The 25,952-nt window shown below is 35.7% G+C and overlaps 3 protein-coding genes across 4 annotated transcripts in view; all 3 read right to left on the reverse strand.

Annotated features, from left to right (window-relative positions):
- Window positions 1-4,222, reverse strand: part of col12a1b (collagen, type XII, alpha 1b) — a 226,376-nt gene extending 222,154 nt beyond the window's left edge. The window contains exon 1 of the mRNA XM_059355858.1: window positions 4,054-4,222. Within this exon, the coding sequence (XP_059211841.1) occupies window positions 4,054-4,129 (76 nt within the window). The 5' untranslated portion in view covers window positions 4,130-4,222. The remainder of the gene's footprint in view (window positions 1-4,053) is intronic.
- Window positions 1-17,696, reverse strand: part of LOC131991721 (cytochrome c oxidase subunit 7A2, mitochondrial-like) — a 76,483-nt gene extending 58,787 nt beyond the window's left edge. Inside the window, exons 1-4 of one of the 2 annotated variants that reach the window (XR_009396162.1) lie at window positions 17,598-17,696; window positions 17,184-17,273; window positions 11,495-11,579; window positions 10,208-10,316 (exon numbers count right to left, since the gene is read on the reverse strand). Coding sequence is in view for 1 of the 2 variants with exons in the window: in XM_059357228.1 (XP_059213211.1) it covers window positions 10,261-10,316; window positions 11,495-11,579; window positions 17,184-17,273; window positions 17,598-17,615 (249 nt within the window). In the remaining variant the exon portion in view is untranslated. Of the gene's footprint in view, window positions 1-10,023; window positions 10,317-11,494; window positions 11,580-17,183; window positions 17,274-17,597 lie in introns of those variants that run through there. The other variant, XM_059357228.1, reaches the window with a different exon arrangement.
- Window positions 17,697-21,390: 3,694 nt separating this feature from the next.
- On the reverse strand, window positions 21,391-25,641 carry LOC131990976 (cell cycle control protein 50A-like). The gene is made up of 7 exons (XM_059356244.1): window positions 25,214-25,641; window positions 24,889-25,008; window positions 24,690-24,797; window positions 24,020-24,107; window positions 23,750-23,893; window positions 23,230-23,436; window positions 21,391-22,284 (listed from the first exon to the last, which is right to left on the reverse strand). The coding sequence occupies exons 1-7, from the start codon at window positions 25,454-25,456 to the stop codon at window positions 22,091-22,093; spliced, it is 1,104 nt and encodes a 367-aa protein (XP_059212227.1). The 5' UTR covers window positions 25,457-25,641; the 3' UTR covers window positions 21,391-22,090.
- Between the last annotated feature and the right edge of the window lie 311 nt (window positions 25,642-25,952).

Raw genomic sequence — 25,952 nt, forward strand, 5'->3', positions numbered from 1 at the left:
TTTTTAAACAGAGAACCAACATGTTTTGGGTGATTGGTATCCAAAAATGTTAAAAGGTTTCCGTCCCTGCCAACAACATGGACCGGCTGATATCCAACAGGCTGTCCATGACCTCAATCCAACTCATGATGTTGAATTGACAAACAACAAAAAGACACAAATCGGATGAAACTCTCCAGTATTGATTATACAATGGGTAAAGATCGGATTGATTGGCGCCATCGTCTCCATTGCAAACCTCATAAAAGAATACAGGATGTCGCTCAGGACACGTGTACGTCTTTTTATCTGTTTACGTTTCCCAACAAAAAGTTTTAAAAAAAACACCAGAGGTTCTTAAACTACGTTGGCTCCAGACACAACTTTAAAAAAAAAAAAGATTTAATCACGTTACTTTTGCCTCAGTTGGATCTCCAAGAATCCTTTTAGGGTCTGGACTGTACTTTAAGAACCGCTGGCCTTTTGTGACCAACAAACAAGATTAAAGTGCACACAGATTAAAGTTCAACTGGTGGACATGGAGGACATCATGCAGCTCGTGTACATGAAAAGTTGTTCAAAACAACTTAGGGGGCAACGGACAAAGGGTTTCCATGTACACGAGGGACCACAGATTATTATCTTTTAAATATTTTAAAGTGATATTCTTCAGGTTGGGGTTGAGAACGACATCTAACACTAATAAAAAGACGCCTACGTGGGAAAACTAGCTCGCTATAATGCACCGACTTTTCCGGATTTTAATCTTGATAAGAGCTTAAAATACAAAGAAAATATCTCGGAAATCTACAATTAAACAACTTAAAAGTAGCTTAATGTCAAGATTAGTTAAAGTATGAAACTACCAGCTTGTTTCTAAGGCAAATACTCCGTTTTTCCAGCAAAAAAAGATTAAATCTGTCATGATTTATGTTGGGAATACATCAATAATAGACTGTTTCCATATTTTAATCCATCAGGCATGTCCATTTTAGTATTCTCTCCATTACTTAATCATATAAAACAGACAAACGTCTCATTACAAATTGAAAAATAACTTTATCTATACTTAAATAATAAAATAGCTATAATTTACAATGAGAACAACATTGTAAGAGAATTTTGACATTGGTATTTATCCAACTGATGCAATTATTGATACTCAAAACAAGATTTATACTCAATAAATCAAAGTTTCCCAATCCTGTGCTTGATCTTTACAAGATTTAGAGATATTTTCCTATTAAATGCTTACGTGCCGAAACTAAAAAACTCATCTAAGCTCTTCGTGTAACAAACAGGTGGAAACGCTGAGTCTGATTCTTAATCTTTTCATGCTGGAGGAACGGTAATCTAACGGTAATCTGAGCTGCAGAGTTTGTGCTGATTTTTATGAAGCTCTGCAGCTGCACAGATTGTCCCGAAGCAACATGTAAAACAGTGTAAAGTTACTAGTCCAAGAAACAAAAGCATAAGGAGTAAATAATGCAGATAACATAGAGTCTAGCTAGAGCTTTAAGCCTTTTTCTAGACCGCCAACCAGTTAATGTGGAAGTGAAGAATATCATTGTAAAATATTGTCGTGAAGCCAAGACTCGGGGTCGAGGCTTGACCTGGAGGGGGACAGGACGTCAAAAATGGAGGAACCACCAACCTGGTGAGTCAATTCAAGGGCCGCGGGCTGCTGCTTCTGTTTCCAAATGGACAAGACAAGAACTACCCCAAAACACGCTTAAACCAGACGTACACACACACACACACACATACACACACTCCTTTCCCTTTAACCCTCTGGGGTCCATGATCGTGCCGTCCTGATCAGATCACGTGAAGTTTAACAAAAAAACATTCAACAATTGACATTCCCAGCTCATGTAAAACCAAAGATAAGATAATAGTGGTAACATGTAATTTTGCACAGTTTGTTTTTGAAGAGTTGCAGCTAACAATAAGTTAACAATAATGCCTATAAATATACATGTTTTTGTGGGACTTTTTTGTATATACACTGTAAAACCCAATGTTGCTTGTTTGTTATTATAACTCATTTTTCCTTTTCAATACAACAAAGATTTGTGCAAACTCGGAAATCTACAATTAAACAACTTAAAAGAAGCTTAATGACAAGATTAGCTAAATCATGTAATTATCAGCTTCTTTATAAATGAACTTGAGGCAAATATTCAGTTTTTTCCAGCAAAAAAAGATTAAATCTGTCATGATTTATGTTGGGAATGCATCATTAATAGACTGTTTCTGAATTTATTTTCATCAATCAGGCACGTCCTTTTTAGTATTTTGTCAATTATTTAATCATATGAAACCAACAAACGTCTCATTACAAATTGAAAAATAAGTTTATCTATACTTTAATAATAAAATAAAAAAGTTAAAAGTAATTTTAACTTAAAATATTGAGTCAAATAGCGAGATTCATTTGAGTTAACTCTGTTGTCTTTGTTGTCTTGACATAAAATTATTTTGCAGCATCGACACTCAAATATTTAAGTTGAAACAACAAGTTGGGTTTTACAGTGTAGTTTTATTATATTTACATTTTTACCTTTTTATATGTTTATATATGCATCCTATGTTTACATTTCCAAGTTCCAAAACAGTTCATTGAGCACATTTGTGGTTTTTATTTAAATTTTTCAACTCGGATTTCATGATTTTTGTGTATTTTTGGGCTCAATATGTTGATAAAGTAGGTTAAATCAAAAAATAACTGTCATCATATAGATCATATAGGTGAAGAATAAATAGATACCAAATATGGGTATAGTAAACATTTTTTATGTTTAAAAACGTCCCAAATGGTCTCAGAGCCCAGAGGGTTAAAGCTCTAAACGGCTTTTAATGGCTTGATTTTTTAACCTGAGATGGAGCAGAGGCCTTGGTTTCTCTTCGAGGCGTTTGAGGCTTTAACTTTTGGCCCCGACACGTCAAACTATTCCACACGGGAAGAATATATACGACCCCCATTACAGGGACTTCTGAGGGCCCCGCTGGGACATTAAAGGGGTCACCGGGGGTCAGAAACTCTGCTGGCAGGAGAGAAAAGAAAGATTCACCTCCTCCTGGTGATTTCATGAGCTTTTACTGCTGTCTTTCTTTTTTTTCTTTCTTTATTCTGAGAGAGAATCCAGAGGCGCAGAGGAGCACATTTTCTCCTCTCCTAACCCCTAAAAACCTCTGGAAAATAATGTGAAACTCATATTTTGTCTTTCCGTTCCATCAGGAGAAGGGGACGTAGGGAGGAAACTTGGCCACGTGCCGTCTGGGCCTTTTTTTTTTGGGAAACTGGAGAAATGTAGGCTACAGTAACAGATACGAGCTTTTAAGCAAGGGCCCCTCCTGGTGTAAAACAGATCAAACTACATCTGTCGGAGGATGGAAAGAATCTCCACTCAGCCCATAAAATAAAGAGGTTTATTTCAGCTCACATACGGAGCAGCGGAGCCTCAAATGCATGCTTTTACTGACTATTTTTCTCTTTTAGGACACTTTTACTGAGCCATAAATGTAAAATAATAGCAGAAAAGAAGCACCAGATGGCTGGATTTTTATACTTTTGGGGATTAAACCAAATAAATTAACTTTTTTATCAATAAAGCTGTTTTCCCCTGCTTTATTTATTGTATTTTTAAGTCTCTCTGCTCTGACAAACCTTACACTGGTGGATTAAAACCACTTCCGAAGTGCTACTGGTTTGGAAACACACACACAACAAAAAAAAGCTCCTATCCATAAATTCAAACCAGATATTTGAAGCCGAGACAGTTTTTCTCTTCGAGAGGAAATATTGCAAATTCCTGATGGAAACTGGGATTATTAAGAGAGAGGGGGAAAAAAACATCAATCAAAGGTTAAACTGAGGCTGAAAATGAAGGAAAATCAGTTCAAACAAATCAATCCACAAACTCTTTTTCTTTCTGTGACTTTTTTTTTATTCGGCTCTAACACATTGCAGTGAGAGAGAAGATTCAGAGGTGAAGTCAGATGTGTTGGATTATGCACAGAGAGGAGGAGGAAGAGGAGGAGGAGGAGGAGGTGGAGGAGGAGCGGCTTTACCTTGACCCTGGGCCAGAGAGGAGGACAGCAGCAGAGCCAGGAGGGCAGCCGCCACCACAGACAGCCTGCTCTTCATCTTCAGCTCCTCTGGCTCAGCAGCACATGAATGAAGCTGCGACAGGAACGAAGGAGGCTGGTTAGAGCTTTGACACGTGAGCCCCTGGAGCCCCGCAGCAGCCTCAGGGCTTCACCAGACCTCTGAGCTACCTCAATGTCAACTCCAAACCTCAATTTAAACCATTAAAATCTACTTCTAGCATCAAAAAGTTGGTTAAAATCCACAGAAAACAACTTTCCAGGGCAGGTACATTTAATAAACTCATGTCTCCACGATCCTTAAAGTCATAAAACGACTCCTCAGACAGCCAAAAAAATACTACATGACATATTTATATGTCTAGGAATGAATAAAATCCACAAATCCACAACTAAACAGCATTAAACTAGCAATAAATCCGGTTTAATATGATGGGAAACCTGTTCGAATAAAAGCGCACAAAGTACAAATCTGGCGCTTCTGACGCTTAGATTCTACTTTTCTCACCTTTAAGAAGCTTAAATCTGGAGCAGGTACACTTTAAAGCGTCCAGTTTATATTTGAATGTACTTGCTAATGAGATTTACTCACTCAAGTTGAGAAAAAAGTCGCTCCACAGTTCGGAATAAGCGAGCGTCAAATCCGAGCGCCGTGCGCAATTACGCACCACAATGCCAAGAAATAGTCCACGCGTTTCTTGAAATATCCCGATTTAAATTGGACGGTAAGTGGAATATATTAAAGATGATAAAGTCTAGGAATTACACTCAGCTCATATCCTTTTAAAAGTGCAAGAAAGTATTTAACCTGTGTCATAAAACCTCCTGGAACTGAAACAATTAAAAAAGAAGAAAAAAAAGCAAACCATGCAGGACTGACCTAGAGAGGAGACTGTAGAATTTCTTTGGTTTGGATCAATTAAAAGTGGAGGAAAAAAAAGGTTAAATTCTCAGTTTGTAGACCCCCAAAGCTGAGAGAAAGAGGAGAGTGAGGTGGTCCGGTGTTGGAGTCGGAGAGCTCAGCGGGTTTGTGGGTTCCCAGACGCGTCGGCGCGGCTCTTTCCAAGTGGGAAGACTCTCCACACAATCTGCTACTTAACAGGGGGGCTGCTCCCAGATCTGCCTGCCCCGCCGCGAGCTCTTACGACATCCAGCCGGGCCAAAAAGTGATGTGTAACCTCCAAAAAGTGCTCACACACACACAAAGAGAGAGAGAGAGAGAGAGAGAGAGAGAGAGAGAGAGAGAGAGAGAGAGGGAGGCAGGGACGAACACACACACTCGGAAACTTTTACATAGTTTTCTGCATTCCTTTCCGGTGATGGAGGGCTTCTGTGCGTCTCCGCCACAAGGAGACAGCAGCGGAGAGGAGAGGAGAGGAGAGGAGAGGAGAGGAGAGGAGTGGAGGAGAGGAGGAGAGGAGGAGAGAGGAGAGGAGGGGAGGAGAGGAGAGGAGAGGAGAGGAGAGGAGAGGAGAGGAGAGGAGAGAAGAGGAGAGGAGAGGAGGAGAGGAGAGGAGGGGATCTCTATGACTGATTGAGGCTTTTAGCCCCTTTTTCTTTTCGTGAATCAACGGGAAAATATTACACAGTCTGCTAAACTGAAAACCCCAAGTCAGTCTTTCCCCTTTTTCCTTTTTTTCTTAATGAATCATTAAGAAAAAAAGTCATTTTGTGTCTTTTTTTGGTCATTTTGTGTCTTTTTTTAGTCATTTCACCTTTTTGTGTCTTTTTTTAGTCATTTTGTGTCATTTTTTATGATTATTTTTGTCTTTTTTTGTCATTTTGTGTCTTTTTCATTCATTTTTTGTCTTTTTTTGGTCATTTTGTGTCTTTTTTTAAGTCATTTTGTGTCTTTTTTGTTCATTTTGTGTCTCTTTTTTAGTAATTTCGTTTTTTTGTGTCTTTTTTAGTCATTTTTTGTCTTTTTTGGTCATTTTGTCTCTTTTTTTAGTCATTTTGTCTCTTTTTGTGTCCTTATTTAATCATTTTTGGGTCATTTTGTGTCTTTTTTGGTCATTTTGTGTCTTTTTTAAGTAATTTAGTGTTTTTTCAGTCGTTTTGTGTCTTTTTTTTGTAATTTTGTGCCTTTTTTTAGTCATTTTGTGTCTTTTTTTAGTCATTTTGTGTCTTTTTTAGTCTCTAAACTCTAAATTCCACATTTGTGAGGAGAAAATTCCAAATATGTTGGTTGTTCTCATCCAAAAGTCACTAAAATGCCTGAAAATCTTAAAATTCTCATTTAACACACCCAATCTGTTGGTCACAATGCTACATTTTCTTCAAAAATCTGATCAAAATTTGACCAAAATCCCCAAATTTGTGAAAGAATCCCCCAAACAGTGTCATTTACAACAATCCCAAAATGTGGTATAGTTGCTCTAAATTCCACATTTTGGAGGAGAAGATAGTAAATTTGTTGGTTTTTCTCATCCAAAATGTGCTCAAATGCCTAAAAACCTCTCAATTCTCATTATGCACCACCAGTCTGTGGGTCACAGTGCAAAATTGTTGTGATAATGCTCCAAAAATGTGATTATTTTATCCCCAAAACTGGTCACAATGCCCCCAAGCCCTAAACATGGAACTGCAGCCTTACACTTATGTCACATAAATCCCCAGATTTGATAAATTTGTTAATTGAACTCAGTTAAAATGAAATATTTGATCCAGTAAACCAAAATGTTTGCATCCAGAATTGGTTGGAAGTGCATCAAAATGATCAAATTTGGTGTAGTGCACCCAAAATCTGATCATTTACAAGGTTTAGTTTCACCCTTGTCTCTATAATCGCACAATTTTTGCTGTTGAACCCCAATTTTACAACCCAGAAATTGGGAGATTACATATTTTAGCATTGTTATAATCTAAATATTGAAAAAAAACATGTAAAAATGCCAAATTTGGACGTAGCTTCCACCAAATCTGTTATTAGTTGTGCCTTAAATTTTTAATAGCATTCCCAATTTTACTTTGACACCTCCACTATTTGGTAGAATGGCCACACAATCTGCTAGCTATTTATCAAAATCTTAAAATTTTATTTAAGTCTGTTATAAGTCTAAATGTGTCAAAGCATCCCCAAATCTGACAGATTTAGTCTGAAACTTATTTATTGAATTGAAAATATGTTAAAAGTTAAAGGAAATAGCAAATTTATACACAGCAGAACCCCAAAAATCAGCTATATGTGATCAAATTTGTTAAAGAAACCTCCAAAATTGCAATTTTTCACAACATTCAAATTTGTAACGTCACTATTTGGCTCAAAAAACAGAAAGTTAATAGATAAATTATGACAATAGCGCCCCCCGGTGGCTGAGAAACCCTAGAGCATGAGTTTTATATGAATGGCACTTTACTGTGTTGTGTGAGGAAGGTCCCTTTAATTTCTTTTTTGGAAATGTTGTCTTTTTTAAATTATTTTGTGTCTTGTTTTTAGTAATTTTGTGTATTTTTTTGGTAATTTTGTGTCTTTTTTGTGTCATTTTGTGTCCTTTTGTAAAATAATTTTGTGTCTTTTTTGGTAATTTTGTTTCTTTTTTTATCATTTTGTGTCTTTTTTTGGCAATTCTGTGTCTTTTTTTAACAATTTTGTGTCTTTTTAAAATAATTTTGTGTCTTTTTTTAGTAATGTTGTGTATTTTTTTGGTCATTTGGTGTCTTTTTTGGGTCATTTTGTAACCTTTTTAAAATAATTTTGTGTCCTTTTTTGAGCATTTTGTGTCTTTTTTAAGTAATGTCGTTTTTTCTGTCATTTTGTGTCTTTTTTAGTAATTCAGTGTCTTTTTTTAATAATTTAGTGTCTTTTTTGGTAATTCTGTCTTTTTTTTTTAGTAATTTAGTGTTTTTTCAGTCATTTTTCTGTCTTTTTTGGTAATTTTGTGTCTTTTTTTGATCATTTTGTGTCTTTTTTTTAGTAATTTTGTGTCTTTTTTTGGTCATTTTATACTGCCTCCAGCGGCCCCCGGGTAATTTGAGTTTGAGACCCCTGCTCTAAAGTTCTTCTTCACTCTTTTCTGTCTCATTCTGCTTCTTATCAATCCGTTTCCTAACAAACATTGACGTCAGATGAGTTTTTCGTGCTGGTTTTCAGCAGCGTGTTCGCTGACACAGCAGATTCCTGATAAGTTTTATTCCTGAGCGGATTAAAGAGACTCTAAAGAGTTAAATAATAATGTGTGCAGGGTGTGGACTGATATCAGAACAGGCCCGGGGCTCCTTCTTCTTCTTCTTCTTCTTCTTCTCTTCTTCTCCTTCTTCTTCTCTCTGAGTGAAATTAAAAGAGACAACAGAAGAATCCACCCAGAACAAACTATACATCAACACCAGCTGGTTCAGATCAGCCTCTTGTGTCATTCTGCAGGTTTGATATTAAAGTTCACAGAAGGTTTTTAGAAGAATTGATCCCTGAACATTATAATATAGAATAATAATGATGCAGGTCTGTGTGTGTGACTGAGAGGATTTATTGGTGAACGTCTCCCTCTAGTGGTGGAAACTGAAACAACACTCAGAGAAAGTTACTGTGTTGCTTTTTGGAAATATGCAGATTATGAAACAGTTATTTGACGCAACATTTATAAATTATTGCTCTCATGGAAACAAGTTTGGCTGCATGTGGAAACAGTGTAGCAACTCTGAAAAATGTTGCATTATTTACTAATTTGAACATGATTTTAAAGCAGATAGACAGAGAAAAAGAGAAGATGAAGGTCTGAGAAAAAAATGTTATACTAAATAAAATGATTATTTCTTTTCATTCATCATTGGTGCAGTCCCAAAAATGTGTATCTTATATATGGCATTAAATTAAATGCCATAAACTATGCAGATTACCTGACAAATCTGAATTTAAATTTAAAAACCTTTGCCAAAAATATTAAGCATTTGAAGAGAACTTTCTTTTTTTATATAAGTATAAAAATTAAGTCAGGATTTCCCTTTAAGCTCATTAATTTAACAACCATTTAGAAAAATAAAAATAAGTCTTGCAGAAATGTTATAAATCTTTTTAGACAAATGGTTCGTTGATAGAGAACCCTGATCTTTCTCTCTCTTTTCCAATTCTTTGAGACACTGAATTTTAGGTTTTCATTATAAATGTCAGCCATAATCATTATAATTAGAATAAATCAAATAAATTAAGACATGAAATGTTTCCTTCTGTGTGTAATGGATCTATATAATGTGTTATTTCCACTTTTTAAATTGAATTACTGACATAAATAAACTTTGCCAATTGTGGCCCTCGTGACGATATTTTGTGGCCCCCACCTTGATATGAAAGTTTAATGTGAGTTTTATATGAATGGCACTTTACCGTGTTGTGTGTGGAAGGTCCCTTTAATTACTTTTTTTGTAATTTTGTCTTTTTTTTTTTTAAATAGTAATTTTGTGTCTTTTTTTGGTAATTTTGTGTCTTTTTTAAAAAATATTTATTTTTTTAAAATCATTTTGTCTTTTTTTAAATAATTTTTTTTTTAAAGTTTCTTTTTAAAATCATTTTGTCTTTTTTTAAATAATTGTCTTTTTTAAATAGTTTTGTCTTTCTTTAAATAGTTTAGTCTTTTTTGGTAATTCAATGTCTTAAGTAATTTTATATCCTTTTTGGTAACTTTGTGTCTTTTAAACAATTTTGTGTCTTTTTTTAAAATAATTGTCTTTTTTATAATTTTGTGTCTTTAATCATTTTGTCTTTTTAAAAAAAAAATAATTTAGTGTCTTTTGGTAATTCAGTCTTTTTTGGTCATTTTGTTTCTTTTCTTAATAATTCTGTCTTTTTTTGGTCATTTTGATACTTCCTCCAGCAGCCCCCAGGTAATTTGAGTTTGAGACCCCTGGTTTAAACTATATTCATATACTTTACTAAATACTACTGTATTTATACTCCAAACAGCTGGTAAATAAACGAAGTGATGAGACAGACGTTTGTCATGAGAGGTATATATATTTTATTGATCCTCAGGTTATTGGAGAGAGTGCAAGAAATAAATATTGATCCCATGAACATGAAACAATATCCCATCATGACACACAAACAGGCCGGCCCAGACGGAGGTTCATCTTTTTACACAATATAGAGAATTAATAGATCTATAGATCTATAGATAATAGATCTATAGAAGCTGGCCGATGTTATCAGGAGAGTAAACAGGGAGGAGGAGGAGATCTTTACTTCTTCTGAGGGAACGCTGCCACCAGCAGCTCATACACCACGTAGCCAGCTCCTGCAGTAAGAAAGTATAAATCAGGTTAGTGGCTGCTGGAGAATATGTAGAAAACTATTATTTATATATGAGAGTACTACATGATCACAGAAGACAGAAGGAATCAATAGAAAAGACATAATATTGGACATATATATATATATATATATATATATATACACATACACATATATATACATATATATTTACATATACATATATATACACATATACATACATATACACATACATACATATACACATATATATATATATATATACATATATATATACATACATATATATACATACATATATATACATACATATATATACATACATATATATACATACATATATATACATATACATATATATATATACACACACATACATATACATATATATATACATATATATACACATATATATACACATATATATACACATATATACATATACATGTTCTTTATTTTAAAAAATAAATAAATGGACATGTTTGAAATAAAGATTCAGTTCATATATTCAATTTCCAAATCTCTATCTATCCATCCATCCATCCATCTATCCATCTGTATGACCTGCAAAATATAGTTTATCAACCATGTATCTTAAATATTATAGCTTTTATATTGATTTCTTCTGTGAACATGTATTACCAAGAAAAGACACAAAATGACAAAAAAGGACAAAAAAATAGACAAAATTAACCAAAAATAGACAAAATTAACCAAAAATAGACAAAAAAGGACCCAAAATGATTAAAAAGACACAAAAAAGAAATAAATTGTATGTATGTATCTATATATCTATATCTATAGATATTTATAGATTAGACCTTATTAATCCCAAAAGGGGGAAATTTCTTTGTTACAGCCGACCACAAAAATTACACACAAAATAATTTCCCTTTTAGATAAAGATAAAAAATAAACAACCTAATAGAAAAGACATTTAATATATACAATATAATATATACAACATAGTGCAGATTGAGTGAAGAATGTGCAAATTATATGTAAAATGTGCAGAAAGAAAGAAATAAACCACAACCCGTTCACATCTACATGCATGTAGATATGAAGGGGTTGTGGTTTCTTTCTTTCTTTCTTTTCTGCACATTTTGCATATAATTTGCACATTATTCACCCAGTCAGCAGTTCATGGTGTTCTAGTTGTAGTGGTGTATGATGACTGACCGACGACGGTGAGCACCATGGTTCCTCTGTACAGCAGCTGGTCAGAGACTCCTCCCTTTAGATGGATGGGCAGCCCGTCATCAGACTGAGGGAGAGAACAGCAACAACACCAGCTAGTTAGAGATGTTCACTTATTCTGGCAAAAAAATACACATTTTATTTGCATTACTCAGCTTTTAATATTATCTTATGATGAATTACTGTTTATTTTAATCATTTACGCAGTTTAAGTATTAATCTGAATATTTTTATCAATTTACATTGATTGATCATTGAAAATAATGTAAATTGATAAAAAATATTCCTAACTAATATGCCTTGGGCTTATCTATCTTATCTGTCCAACATTCTCTGAATTAAATAATTACTTTATTCTTTATTTTGTTGCACCGGTGGACACATTTTAGGACTACTGCACCAAAAAGTTAATAATATGCTAAATATATGAAGAATGAGAAATGGAGTTGGACACATTCAGTTTTGAATTATTCACATATAAGGGAATATAATTGTATGTCATTTGACATATATTTTTTGAATTATTCTGTTTTACACTTTTCACGTCAACCACCCATGTTTGCATGTATTTGTCCTGAAACTGCACCACAGCAGCAGCGTTGCCTCTGTTTCAACAGATGTAAAATGAACTTTAAAGAGTTTATTAGCTGCAGCGGATCATGCAGACTGCTCATGACGTTATTAAAGCATATTCCAGCGGTCAGCAGGAGAACTAGTCTGTTTAGTCTAGCAGACACTCTGGTAGCTGGTTAAATCATCTGAGAAATTATTTATTTTAACATAAGCAGTGATGACATTTAGCTGCCTGAGCTGTGAAAGCAGCAGCACAAACTATGAGCTACTCACTGCCAGAGAAAATCACTCAATCCTGATGGGAAAACCTCTACCCCCAAGCTCAAAGAGTGCTGCAGTTAGACTCTAAACCACTGCAGCTCACACATCTAGACACTACTGGTCAAAAGTTTTACAACACACCAACTTTTACAGAATTTAATTGAAAATTATGCGGTTTAATGTCTCAGTGTACTCTGAAAGTAATGCACATTTGCAACATTTAAAATTCTTTATTGAGCATGATAGTGTTTTGAAAGTAAAAAAAAGATTCAAAATCACATTTTATGTTGGACTAAAGCACTAAAAAAGACACAAAATGACTAAAAAAAAAGACTCAAAATGACTAAAAAAAAGACACAAAATGACTAAAAAAAGACACAAAATGACCAAAAAAGACACAAAATTACTAAAAAAAAAAAAAGACACCAAAAGACACAAAATGACCAAAAAAAGACACAAAATGAAAATTAAAGACACAAAAAGACACCAAAAGACACAAAATGACTAAAAAAAAGACACAAAAAGACACAAAATGACCAAAAAGACACAAAATGACCAAAAAAAAAAGACACAAAATGACTAACAAAGACATGAAAATAATTAAAAAATGGACAAAATAGCCCAAGACTCCATAGAGTTAAGTTGTTAACCCATTTCTTGTTCCCTGAAAAAGGCCTACTTGTATAATTCTGAAATGTACATTATTTTCCAGTTTTGGTTAAGCTTACCTTTTTTTATTTACCTCTGGCAGTTCACCACTTACCTTTGGACCCTTTCAAGCTGTTCATTTGACTTGAACTGCTTGAATTTCAATAAAAAACTGGAAAAATTGGGGTGTTCTAAAACTTTTGACCGGTAGTGTACATGCAGAATTAGTTGTACACATACTGTAGTTTGACAGCTTCACATTCTGCTACTTATCTTTGGAGCTAACAGTAACTGAGCTTTCAGGGCTTCATGAGAAGAAAGAAGAGATGAAACATGCACCATTCAACATGAAATAAACACACAGAAAATGCATATTTGTGATCCTTTAAACCACTTCCTGTCTGTAGAAGTGCACCATAAACGTCCAACGTAAAAGAATCGAGTTATTCTGTGAGTTATAGATCTCGTGGGACGTGTTTTCGTCATCGTTTGATCTCTGCCAAAGAAAGAATTTGCTCCGTGAACTTGTCAAAAGGAAAAAAGTCATTATATATTCCTGCTTCTGTTCTTGTTTATTCCTCCGCGGTTTTAAAAACCTTTCAAGACAAATCTGACGTCCTTTATTTGGATTATCAGGATCTATAATCAGAAACGTTTCTCATAACTCTTCGATGCATCAGACTAAACATAAATCTCTCTGTGGCAGCAGAGAACAGAGTCTGAAGTTTAGAGAAATGAGGGCGAATTCCAAACTGTGTGGAAAAAGAGGAGAACGTACCCGGTACGACCTAAAATTCAGTCATTTTTTTAGCTGTTTTTACAGTTTTACAGTTTAGATCAGAATCCTAAAAGTGCAGTTCTGTAGACAGAAAGTCAACAGCGGCCCCAAACCTCAGAACTTTAAGCTGCATCGTCATATTGTTACAGTGTTCAATTGACACAAAACTGAAGAAAAATCTAAATGTCATTATTTACCCGTTACAGTATTAAACTTTAACAGCACATCTGAGGGTCGTCAAGCCACTTAATTAATATAAAATATAACAACAAGTATGTTTCCTCTCTTAGGCAGTTGTGGAGGAAGTTTTTATTTCCTCTACTTAAGTAAAACCCACCCTTGTTTTCTCAATTTTTTGTTCATTTTAATGCCTGGTACAACTAAAGGTCCATTTGTTTGGACAAATATAATGATAACAACAAAAAATGATATCTTGACATTTTCCATGGATTCTTGATAATAACCAAAATCATTAAAGTGGTGAATCAAACTTTTTTTTTGTAAATCTGCGACTTTTTTTGCACATATTTGCCACTTTAATATAGTAAATTTGCAACTTTTACAAGTTTTAAGTTACCAAATATAGTTCTTAGCCTGATAAAGGGTTAACAATAAAACCATGGAAAATGTCTAGATATCAGCTATTTTTGTTTTTATCCTTATATTTGTCCAAACAAATGTACCTTTAGTTGAACCAGGCATTAAAATGAACAAGAAATTGAAGAAAACAAAGGTTTAATCATTTTCTCAAATTTAATTATTGCTATACTATTTCCCTATAAAGTCCGTATCGCATGGATTCATTATTATAAATAAATAAGATGTGATCTCTCTGAATAACTCTCTCTATGTACGAATAGAAAAAATACATATAAATATGTAATATAGACGAAAATTTTAAGTAAATTGAGAAATGTACCAACAGAAATAAATTAGAAATATGATACATAGATATAATTTAAATACAGATAAGATGTGATTTAAGGCTGACGGATCTGAGTAATTAAACAGGTTAACTACTTTATGAGACAGTGATTTAAACAGTATATAAAGTGTACTTATTGTTGTGTTTTATACCTGGAAGAGTTTCTGTTTCTGAGTGTTATTTAGTGTATTTTTGCTACCTGGAAGTGTTTCTGAGTGTTATTTAGTGTATTTTTGTCACCTGGAAGTGTTTCTGAGTGTTATTTAGTGTATTTTTGTTACCTGGAAGTTTCTGTTTCTGAGTGTTATTTAGTGTATTTTTGTTACCTGGAAGTGTTTCTGAGTGTTATTTAGTGTATTTTTGTTACCTGGAAGTTTCTGTTTCTGAGTGTTATTTAGTGTATTTTTGTTACCTGGAAGTGTTTCTGAGTGTTATTTAGTGTATTTTTGTTACCTGGAAGTGTTTCTGAGTGTTATTTAGTGTATTTTTGTTACCTGGAAGTGTTTCTGAGTGTTATTTAGTGTATAATTTTTGTCACCTGGAAGTGTTTCTGAGTGTTATTTAGTGTATTTTTGTTACCTGGAAGTGTTTCTGAGTGTTATTTAGTGTATTTTGTTACCTGGAAGTGTTTCTGAGTGTTATTTAGTGTATTTTTGTTACCTGGAAGTGTTTCTGAGTGTTATTTAGTGTATTTTTGTTACCTGGAAGTGTTTCTGAGTGTTATTTAGTGTATTTTTGTTACCTGGAAGTGTTTCTGAGTGTTATTTAGTGTATAATTTGTGTCACCTGGAAGTGTTTCTGAGTGTTATTTAGTGTATTTTTGTTACCTGGAAGTGTTTCTGAGTGTTATTTAGTGTATTTTTGTTACCTGTAATGTTTCTGTTTCTGAGTGTTATTTAGTGTATTTGTGTTACCTGTAATGTTTCTGTTTCTGAGTGTTATTTAGTGTATTTGTGTTACCTGGAAGTGTTTCTGAGTGTTATTTAGTGTATTTTTGTTACCTGTAGTGTTTCTGAGTGTTATTTAGTGTATTGTTGTTACCTGGAAGTGTTTCTGAGTGTTATTTAGTGTATTTTTGTTACCTGGAAGTGTTTCTGAGTGTTATTTAGTGTATTTGTGTTACCTGGAAGTGTTTCTGAGTGTTATTTAGTGTATTTGTGTTACCTGGAAGTGTTTCTGAGTGTTATTTAGTGTATTTGTGTTACCTGGAAGTGTTTCTGAGTGTTATTTAGTGTATTTTTGTTACCTGTAGTGTTTCTGAGTGTTATTTAGTGTATTGTTGTTACCTGGAAGTGTTTCTGAGTGTTATTTAGTGTATTGTTGTTACCTGGAAGTGTTTCTGAGTGTTATTTAGTGTATTGTTGTTACCTGGAAGTGTTTCTGAGTGTTATTTAGTGTATTTGTGTTACCTGTAATGTTTCTGTTTCTGAGTGTTATTTAGTGTATTTGTGTTACCTGGAAGTGTTTCTGAGTGTTATTTAGTGTATTGTTGTTACCTGGAAGTGTTTCTGAGTGTTATTTAGTGTATTTTTGTCACCTGGAAGTGTTTCTGAGTGTTATTTAGTGTATTTGTGTTACCTGGAAGTGTTTCTGAGTGTTATTTAGTGTATTGTTGTTACCTGGAAGTGTTTCTGAGTGTTATTTAGTGTATTTTTGTTACCTGGAAGTGTTTCTGAGTGTTATTTAGTGTATTTGTGTTACCTGGAAGTGTTTCTGAGTGTTATTTAGTGTATTTTTGTTACCTGTAGTGTTTCTGAGTGTTATTTAGTGTATTGTTGTTACCTGGAAGTGTTTCTGAGTGTTATTTAGTGTATTGTTGTTACCTGGAAGTGTTTCTGAGTGTTATTTAGTGTATTTTTGTTACCTGGAAGAGTTTCTGAGTGTTATTTAGTGTATTTTTGTTACCTGGAAGAGTTTCTGAGTGTTATTTAGTGTATTTTTATTACCTGGAAGAGTTTCTGAGTGTTATTTAGTGTATTTTTGTTACCTGGAAGAGTTTCTGAGTGTTATTTAGTGTATTTTTGTTACCTGTAATGTTTCTGTTTCTGAGTGTTATTTAGTGTTTTTGTCACCTGTAATGTTTCTGAGTGTTATTTAGTGTATTTGTCACCTGTAATGTTTCTGAGTGTTATTTAGTGTATTATTTGTGTCACCTGGAAGTGTTTCTGATTGTTATTTAGTGTATTTTTGTTGTTACCTGGAAGAGTTTCTGAGTGTTATTTAGTGTATTTTTGTCACCTGGAAGTGTTTCTGAGTGTTATTTAGTGTATTTTTGTCACCTGGAAGTGTTTCTGAGTGTTATTTAGTGTATTTTTGTCACCTGGAAGTGTTTCTGAGTGTTATTTAGTGTATTGTTGTTACCTGGAAGTGTTTCTGAGTGTTATTTAGTGTATTTTTGTTACCTGGAAGTGTTTCTGAGTGTTATTTAGTGTATTTTGTCACCTGGAAGTGTTTCTGAGTGTTATTTAGTGTATTATTGTTGTTACCTGGAAGTGTTTCTGTTTGGCCGGGACCTTGTTCTCGAGCTGCCGGCGGGCCGAGCTGAACACGGTCCGCCTCGCCACCTGCTGGAGCGCCTGGAAACAACCAGAAACCCGCAAAGTCACACACACAGGAAGACGAGGACTAAACACACCGAAGCCTCTATGTTTAAGGTTAATATCAGACTTTATTTACAGATAAATAAGCATAAATAAACCCTATAAAGAGGAGAAAAAGGAGGTAAAACTAGCCCGGATGCTAAGCTACCTTACCTTACTTTGACCCCTAGAATCAGTTTAAAGCCAAATAAAGCCCCGCTGAGCCTTCCAAAATAGTAATAGTTAAATAACAATAGTCCTTAATAGTTCAATAACATTCCTACAAGGTAAACAATTACTTTAAACAGAGAATAAACTTACAAATATGTGTCTGCTCATCCTTAAAACCGCTTCTGTCACACAAGGACACGACAAAACTACTTCCGCTTTTAGATTCTTCTTCTTCACTCCGATTAACGGCAGACTGCATTTATGCTGCGCGCTCTGCTGCCCCCACAGGCGATAATAGGAACTACACCCTCTATTATTATTATTATAGACAGACCAGTGGTGGAATGTTACTGACAAGGTTATTATAGTTAAAGAAACTAAAGAAATAATGAAAACTAGAATTGAAAAAACATCTTTGTTAACTGAAATAAAAACTGATTCAAATACAGTTTCAGTTAATTATCACAATCTAACTATAAAAACGTAACTGTTGTTTTGTAACTGCTTTTCCCCATGTATTGTCATATCTGTTTTATTTCTGATATTAGTTCATATATTTTGTTCTTATTAGGCTCCTTTTTCATCATTATTATGTCGTCATATTACTTTCTGTATATTACTTTTGTGTTATTTATAATATTATGAAATAAAATAAATAAATATAACAATAATGTTAATTTTGTGTTATTTATATTAATTTTATCCCTGCACACTTTTTTCTATATTTGTTATATTTGTCAGTTTAAATTGTGCAAAATAAAAGTAAACTAAAATATAATAATGTTAATTTTTTTTATATTATGAATTGTATCCCTGCACTGTACCTTTTTCCCCTCGATATTTATTGTCAGTTTAAATTGTGCAAAATAAAAACTAAACCAAAATATAATGTTAATTTTGTGTTCTTAATATTATTAATTTTATCCCTGCACTGTACATTATTATTTTTCTAATCTTTGTTATATTTGTTGGTTTAAAATGTGCAAAATAAAAATAAAATATAGTAATGTTAATTTTATGTTCTTTATAACATTATGAATTTTATCCCTGCACTTTACATAATTTTCTATATTTGTCAGTTTAAATTGTGCAAAATAAAACTAAAAATATAAGACAATAATGTTAATTTTGTGTTATTTATAAAATTATGAATTTTATCCCTGTACTGTACTTTTTTATGATTGTTATATTTGTCAGTTTAAATTGTGCATAATAAAACTAAACTAAATATTAAATATATAATAATATCCTGATCATCAGGCTGATGAAGCAGAGTGAGGAACAAACAAACAAACAAACACGCGAATCAGTTTCAGTTTAAAAGACAAATTTATTGTTTTAAAGCAACAACACGACACAGACGGAGTATCAAAGGAAATATCAGCTCTAGAGCTTCATGAAGGTTTATCCTGATGAAATGTTTCAGAAGAAAATAAAATAAAAAAAAACATTTTTACTCGACACATTTCAACATGCAGCATCTATTGTTATTATTCATGTTTAATCTGTGTGGCAGGATTCAAACTGATTAGATTCTGTTAGTTAGTGAGACGGTTGATGACAAACAGGAAAACATTTAATCACAGGTACTGTTTCCACCATGCTGAGTTGTTTTATTGTTATTGCATGTAAACAACGATGAACGAAGCCACGACAGCGTCAGTGCACATTTATCTCATCACATTTACACATTTACACGTTTACACATCACTGTGAACCTCGTTAGACTGAAACCCCTGAGGTCTGCCGTGCAAATACTGGCGTTACTACGGCGACCGGAGAGCTCACAGCGCTAAAAACTTAACAAAACACACAAAATACATAAAACACAACAAACTGAGAAAACATCTTCATCAATTTAACAACACAAGCAGCATTTAGAAAACACTGCAAAGACCACAACACAACAGAAGTGTTTCCAGAGGACGCTTAACAGTGATGCACACGTCTGGACACGCTTGATATTATCACGTTATTTCAAGATAATTATAATTTCACGTTATAACGTTAAAATGTTCATATCGTGCTATGGTTAGCGGTCGATCGAGAGCATGCTAACTTTAGCGTCATTGACAACACTGTGCCTTTTGAGACGTCTTGTTTACTTTTATACTTTACTACAATGCTGAGGTTTACCTCTAGTTTTTGCCAAATATCAGTTACTTTGTCAAATATACATAATCAGTACATTTTATTTGCCACATTTTACATGATCACAATTTTACAATCATGTCTCGTGTCACACAAGCATATCGGTGCTGCTAAAAAAATGTATGTCATATTATAAGACAACTGATAGAGATCCGACTGTATTTCTTTTTATTCAAATCAGGCCTGTTTTCATATTGATTGATTGATGGGATTCACATAAGCGTTCTTCCATTCATTGTTATCTTTTCACAGCGTGCTAACGGTAGCCAGCGATCGATAGCATGCCAACCTTAGGGGCTGATCATAGCATGCTAACGTTAGCGGCCGACCATAGTATGCCAACCTTAGCGGCCTATCATAGCATGCTAACCTTAGTGGCTGATCATAGCATGCTGACGTTAGCGGTCGATCATAGCATGCTAACGTTAGCGGCCGATTATAGCATGCTAACGTTAGCGGCCGATCATAGTATGCCAACCTTAGCGGCCTATCAAAGCATGCTAACCTTAGTGGCTGATCATAGCATGCAGACGTTAGCGGTCGATCATAGCATGCTAACGTTAGCGGCCGATTATAGCATGCTAACGTTAGCGGCCGATCATAGCATGCTAACGTTAGCGGCCGATCATAGCATGCTAATGTTAGCGGCCGATCATAGCATGCTAACCTTAGCGGCCGATCATAGCATGCAAACGTTAGCGGCCTATCATAGCATGCTAACATTAGCCACGATCGATAGCGGGCTAGCAAGACCAACTTGGTGCTGTTGAGAGCGAACAACTAAAATGTGTATCATTCATTTATTTTATTTGTTTAACTGCAATGTGATTGATATGGGCTAGCGGGCTAACGCTATATATCACGTTATAACATGAAAATATCATTATCATGAAATAACGTAATCATTTCAAGTTAAAATGCTACAACGTGAAATTATAATTATGTTGAAATAACGTGATAATATCAAGCGTGTCCAGACGTGTGCATCACTTTTAAGTGTCCTCTGGAAACACTTCTGTTGTGTTGTGGTCTTTGTTTTCTAAATGCTGCTCTTGTGTTGTCAAAATTGTTGAAGATGTTTTCTCAGTTTGTTGTGTTTTGTGTATTTTTAATGTGTTTCCTTAAGGTGCAGCTCTGTGAGCTCTCAGGACCTCCGTAACTTTAAAATGCAAACATTAGTCATAAAAAAACAAAAAATTAAAAAATACAAAAACTTAAACACGTTAACTGTACAGCTCCCACATGTTTTGTTCCCTCTGCTCGAAGCGTTTTCAAGCAAAAAAGCATGATTTTTTTAGTTTATTTTGAAAGTGCGCTGATGTCACAGACAAAACGAGGCACAGAGACGAGCGGCCGGAGCAGCTCGACAAGTCGTCACATTTACATCTCAGCTACCCAGCATGCAACGCGGGACTCAACAGCAACACCTCCACTCACCTGCACCGCCGCGACCCGGCCGGCCCGGCTCGGAGTGGAGAGATCCCACAAAAAGGTCTGGAAAGTTTCCCTCAAACCTGACTTTTGAGCAGGATTTCAATATTCTGGACAGCTTTTATTTTGAAATTGGTGCAAAATTGTGCTGCAGCAACAACACAAGCTGCAATTTAATCCCTCAGTGCAGTTGGTGAACGTGAATTTCTGTCCAAAATAAGTGTTTAATTCAGCCACTGACAGGCTCAGATTGTGTTTAACAGCCTTATAGAATTAAATAAAACGTCTCTTATTGATTGAAGTGACTCATATTTTCTTGATTGATTGTTTCGTTCATAAATTCTAGATTTTCTAGAGCCAAAAGTGACGTCTCTAAATGTCTTTCATGGTCTGAAAAACAACCCAGAATCCAAATATATATATATTATATCTATAAATTTGCTGTTATAGAAGAAATATTCACATTTGAGAAGCTGGAACTGGATCATTTTAGCATAATATTTTACAGTGTCATCACTAATTGTGTGTTTTAATTGTCTTATCTCGTATTTTTTATTTTCTGTAAAGCACTTTGTGATTTTATCTGTGAAAAGTGCTCTATAAATAAACTTTACTCACTTAATTACTTACTAATAAGCGTTTCAGTTTGTATTTTTATGTAACTTGTGTGTAATTTAAGACTTTAAACTCCTCTTTTGGTTGTTTAAACATCTTAAATTCCCAGTAACACAGAGAGGACTCATCCCAGTAAAGTGCTTCACTTAATTCCCACTTTAATCCTAATTACTTTCTCTCGTTTCCAGACCTGATTAGGAACTCTTGAGTTGATTTTATTTATTGACGATGATGTGACACATCAGGAAAATCTGTAAAATCAGTCGGTAGATGTTTGACGCTGAATGTGGCAGCAGATTTTTGGCTATTTTTCCGTTCGCTTTGGCAAATAATCAGCCACCGCCAGACGGTTTCTAACCCTGGAGCTCTGTTTTACAGCGGTGGATGTTATATAATTAGATTTAAATACTGTTTAGATGAGCCTCAGGATCAGGATGAGGCTGGTCTCAGTTGGAGATGTCGGCGCTGTTGTTCCTGTTTCCACACTTGTGGTGGATGATGAGCAGCACGACGCCCAGGAAGAAGCAGACGGAGCCCACGGTGATGTAGGCGATGCCCAGGAACGGGTTCTTCCCGCCCATCCAGGAGATGGTGCTCAGGATCATCCGCTTCCTGCCCTCGAAGCTCCGCACCGGGTAATCTGGTTCACAGGGTTAAAGGTCACTGGTCACACTGTGAGACACAAACTCAACAAGGAGTTTTAGGGTGGGTTTTTTTTGCTCTTGTTACATTTTTATCTCTGTGTCCTTGTGTTTCACTGTTATATATAAAATCTGTATAAATCTATAAGTCCTGCAGGTCTTTGGAATCAGCACAATCATGACTAAAAAAAAGAGACAAAATTACCCAAATAAGACGTAAAAAGACACAAAAAGAAAACAAAAAACATGTAAAATGACCAAAAGAGACAAAAAATGACCAAAAAATACGTAAAATGACCAAAAAAAGACATAAAATGACCAAAAAATACGTAAAATGACCAAAAAAAGACAAATTGGCAAAAGACACAAAATGACCAATAAAAGGCGCAAAATGAGAAAAAAAGACCAAAATGAGAAAAATGACCAAAAAGGACAAAAATGACTCAAAAAAAGACGTTAAATGGCCAAAAAGACATAAAATTACCAAAATAACACACAAAATGACCAAAAAAATTACACAAAGGTGAGACAAAGACAAAAAAATGACCAACAAATGACCCAAAAGGGATCAAAAATGAACAAAAAAAAAAAGACAAAATTACTAAAAAAAGACGTAAGACAAGTTTTGGTCCCTTTTAAAACAGAAACTTAATCAATCATCCATTCAAGGATTGCGGAAAGCGGAAGGTTTTTACAGTTTCTTTCTATGATAAACTATTTATTTTTGGTGTTTTTTTAAGTTTTTATAAAACTATTTCAACTTTCATCTTTTATCAACACACTGTTGGTAAGAGGAAGAAGAATTATGTTCACATGCTTATAATGAAAAAGAAAATTACTGTTTGAGAGCATCTAGTTTAGTCCCTGAAGTCTGATCTGAAGATATTCTGTTCTCATAGACCTCTATGGGTCCCCTCCACCCGTTCCCTGTGTCTGAAGGATACTGTAGACGACCTCCAGCGTGTAGTTCCCGCGGGCCAGCGTGGGCACCAGGCTGCTCTTCTTGTTGATGATGCGGTAGAGCTTCCTGAAGGTGGGCAGCGCCGCCGTCCTCATCCACACGATGAAGTCCTCGTTGATGAAGCCGTTGTTGGACGGGTCGCCGTCCAGCTCGTAGACCGCACGCCGCCAGTTCACCGGCTTCGTAGTTCCTGGAGGAGAAGAAATATTATTATAATAGTATCTGTGTAATAAAATGTCTGGAGAGACTCTTTGTTTCACAGTTTAAACCTCAGAAAACTTTTTATTTCCATCACATTTATTTCTCCAAAGGGAACACATTTGTAAAATGGGTATTAAAGTTTCAATGGGATTAAGGTCAGAAATAACAGGATTCCTGTGGTCTGAGTCTAGAACCTTCAGGTTGAATGCACTTATTGTAAGTCGCTTTGGACAAAAGCGTCTGCTAAATGACATGTAATGTAATATCAGAGGCCAGCTGATGTGTTGTAGAGTATTTTCCACCTTGGAAGACGGCGGTGAGGTTGTCGCTGCCTCCAGGATTCCCAAACTTGACGTGCTTGTCGGTCCACCAGGCGATGCCGGTGGTGTTGAGAGGAATCTGGATCTTTGTGCCGTTTGGATCGTTGTAGAACAACTCCAACGAGTCTGAGGACAGGACGGGACAGAACAGGACAGAACAGGCCAGAACAGGACAGGGAGGAGGGATTATACATAATTCATTAACTGGTATGTATATTTTGTGTGTGTGAAGGAAACAGGAAGTGGTCTGACCGTTGAACATGCTGTTGGCGATGGCTCCACACGGAGCGATGGGCTTGTTCTCATGCTGAGCGTACGGCTCACACTCCTTACTGGGTTTCTGGAGGAAGAGGAGGAAGAGGAGGAGATTAACTGCACCACATGCTGGAACACACACACACACACACACACACACACAAAACACACACAAAACACACACACACAACTAATCAGTCTGGTCCCAAATAAACACTTCCATGTTGGCTTCTTCCTTTATTTCCTGCATATCTATTAACTTCATCTCCCTTACACCAGCGCTGTGTGGAATAAAAACAGAATTATTCTAATGTAGAATGAGATGAGGACCTCTCCGAGACATGCACGCTCATTCACACACTGACACACACACACTGAATTAACGAGCTACACCAGACCACATCTCAGATTCAAAACATCCCCTCCGGCTCTGCAGCTGGGAGAGACTGCTGCAGGAGGACTGTGCCGATTCGACCCCGGTGTAGAAAGTGTTGATTAGACATGCAGGAGAGACGCATTTTAAAATGGAAATATCGCAGACGATCAGGTTTAATCGTGGCGGCCAAAATCGTGATCACGATTAAAATTCAAATAATTGTGCAGCCCTGGCTCCTGACGTGGAGATGTTGTGTTTTGTGCAGAGTTTCCTGGTGTGATGGTGACTTACCTTGAGAGATTCCAGGTCTCCGTTCAGCTGGCTGTCGTCTCTGGACTTGACGTAGCGACGGTGGTTCTGGTAGAAGTTGGAGAGGCCGTAGTACATGTAGACGTTGCTCTGGTGATCAAGAGAGAAGTATCAGACACTAAACTGGCTGTGTGGATATTTATAGAAACTATTCAGAAGCATTTAACCACATCGTTCCCACCTCGTAGGGCTGATCCAGGTAGAAGGGGATGGTGCAGGTGCAGGGCTTGGTGCTGTTCCAGCTGAAGTTCTGGGAGCAGTTAAAACAGGGACTGGACATGTCGATTCCTGTGTAATCCACCTGGAAACACACGAGAAAACACTAATATAAATATAAAAAAATTTGAACATTTTTTGCATGGAGTTTGGTGGGAGTTGACCAGCCAGCTCCACCGGGAATATTAACATTTTATATTATGCGTCACAGAGTAAAATAACTACAGTTTAATGTTTAATCCTTTAAATATAAAGTAGTGAACCAGCTGATTGATCTATCGGCTCATCACCTCGAACTCCTTGATGTTGTTGGAGGTGACGAAGAGGCCGATGCCGATGGGGATGAAGAGCAGGCCGATGATGAAGAAGGCGGGCAGCACGGTCCCCGCGGTGAGGATGGGCTGCCAGGCCGGGAGCCTCTGCTGCTTGAAGGCCGTGTTCTCCGGCTTCCTGCTCCGCAGCGGGCCGCCGCCGGGCCCCGTCACCGTGATGTGGCCGTCCTCGTCTTTGGCGTTGTAGCTGGACGCCATCATGGTGGGACCCGCCGCCGATTTAAAGCCGATAAAACAGGCGCGCTGGCCGATGCAGGAACAGTGAGCTGAGTCGCTAAATTAAAGCTGTCATTAATTTATTTTTTGTTTAATTGTTGATTAGATCCATCGTTTCTTGATCAGCTGACGGCTACTCCCCAGGAAGTTTACAAACACAAGGAAATCAACGTGATGACGTCAGTGACGTACGCAGCGGTTGATGTTCTTCTTCTTCTTCTTCTTATTTTAATTGGCGGCTGGCATCCAACTTATAGGTGCATTGCCGCCACCTACCGGATTGGAGTGTGGATCATTAGATTAGCAGGAAATAAAAGAAAACAACAAACAAAAAAAAAACAAAACTAATCCTCTCCATTAGCCCTGTTTCCCTCAGGTATTTCCGTACATGTTTACTGACATTGTCTGATCTTTGCAATAAATTTCCTAGTGTAAAACTGACTTTCTCCCTTTGCATGAATGCTTTTAAATCTCTCCTCTC

This window comes from Centropristis striata, chromosome 18 (genome assembly GCF_030273125.1).
Source record: "Centropristis striata isolate RG_2023a ecotype Rhode Island chromosome 18, C.striata_1.0, whole genome shotgun sequence".
In the NCBI taxonomy this organism is placed as follows: Eukaryota; Metazoa; Chordata; class Actinopteri; order Perciformes; family Serranidae; genus Centropristis; species Centropristis striata.

Bases quoted from the DNA above. Each gene is read 5' to 3' on its own strand.
- LOC131990976 (XM_059356244.1), bottom strand. From the start codon at position 25,456: ATGATGGCGTCCAGCTACAACGCCAAAGACGAGGACGGCCACATCACG. The intron at 23,894-24,019 runs GTCAGACCACTT...TCCTGTCCTCAG, and splicing joins CGCCAACAGCATGTTCAACG to ACTCGTTGGAGTTGTTCTAC. The intron at 22,285-23,229 runs GTATCCTTCAGA...CCTGTGAACCAG, and splicing joins CACGCTGGAGGTCGTCTACA to ATTACCCGGTGCGGAGCTTC.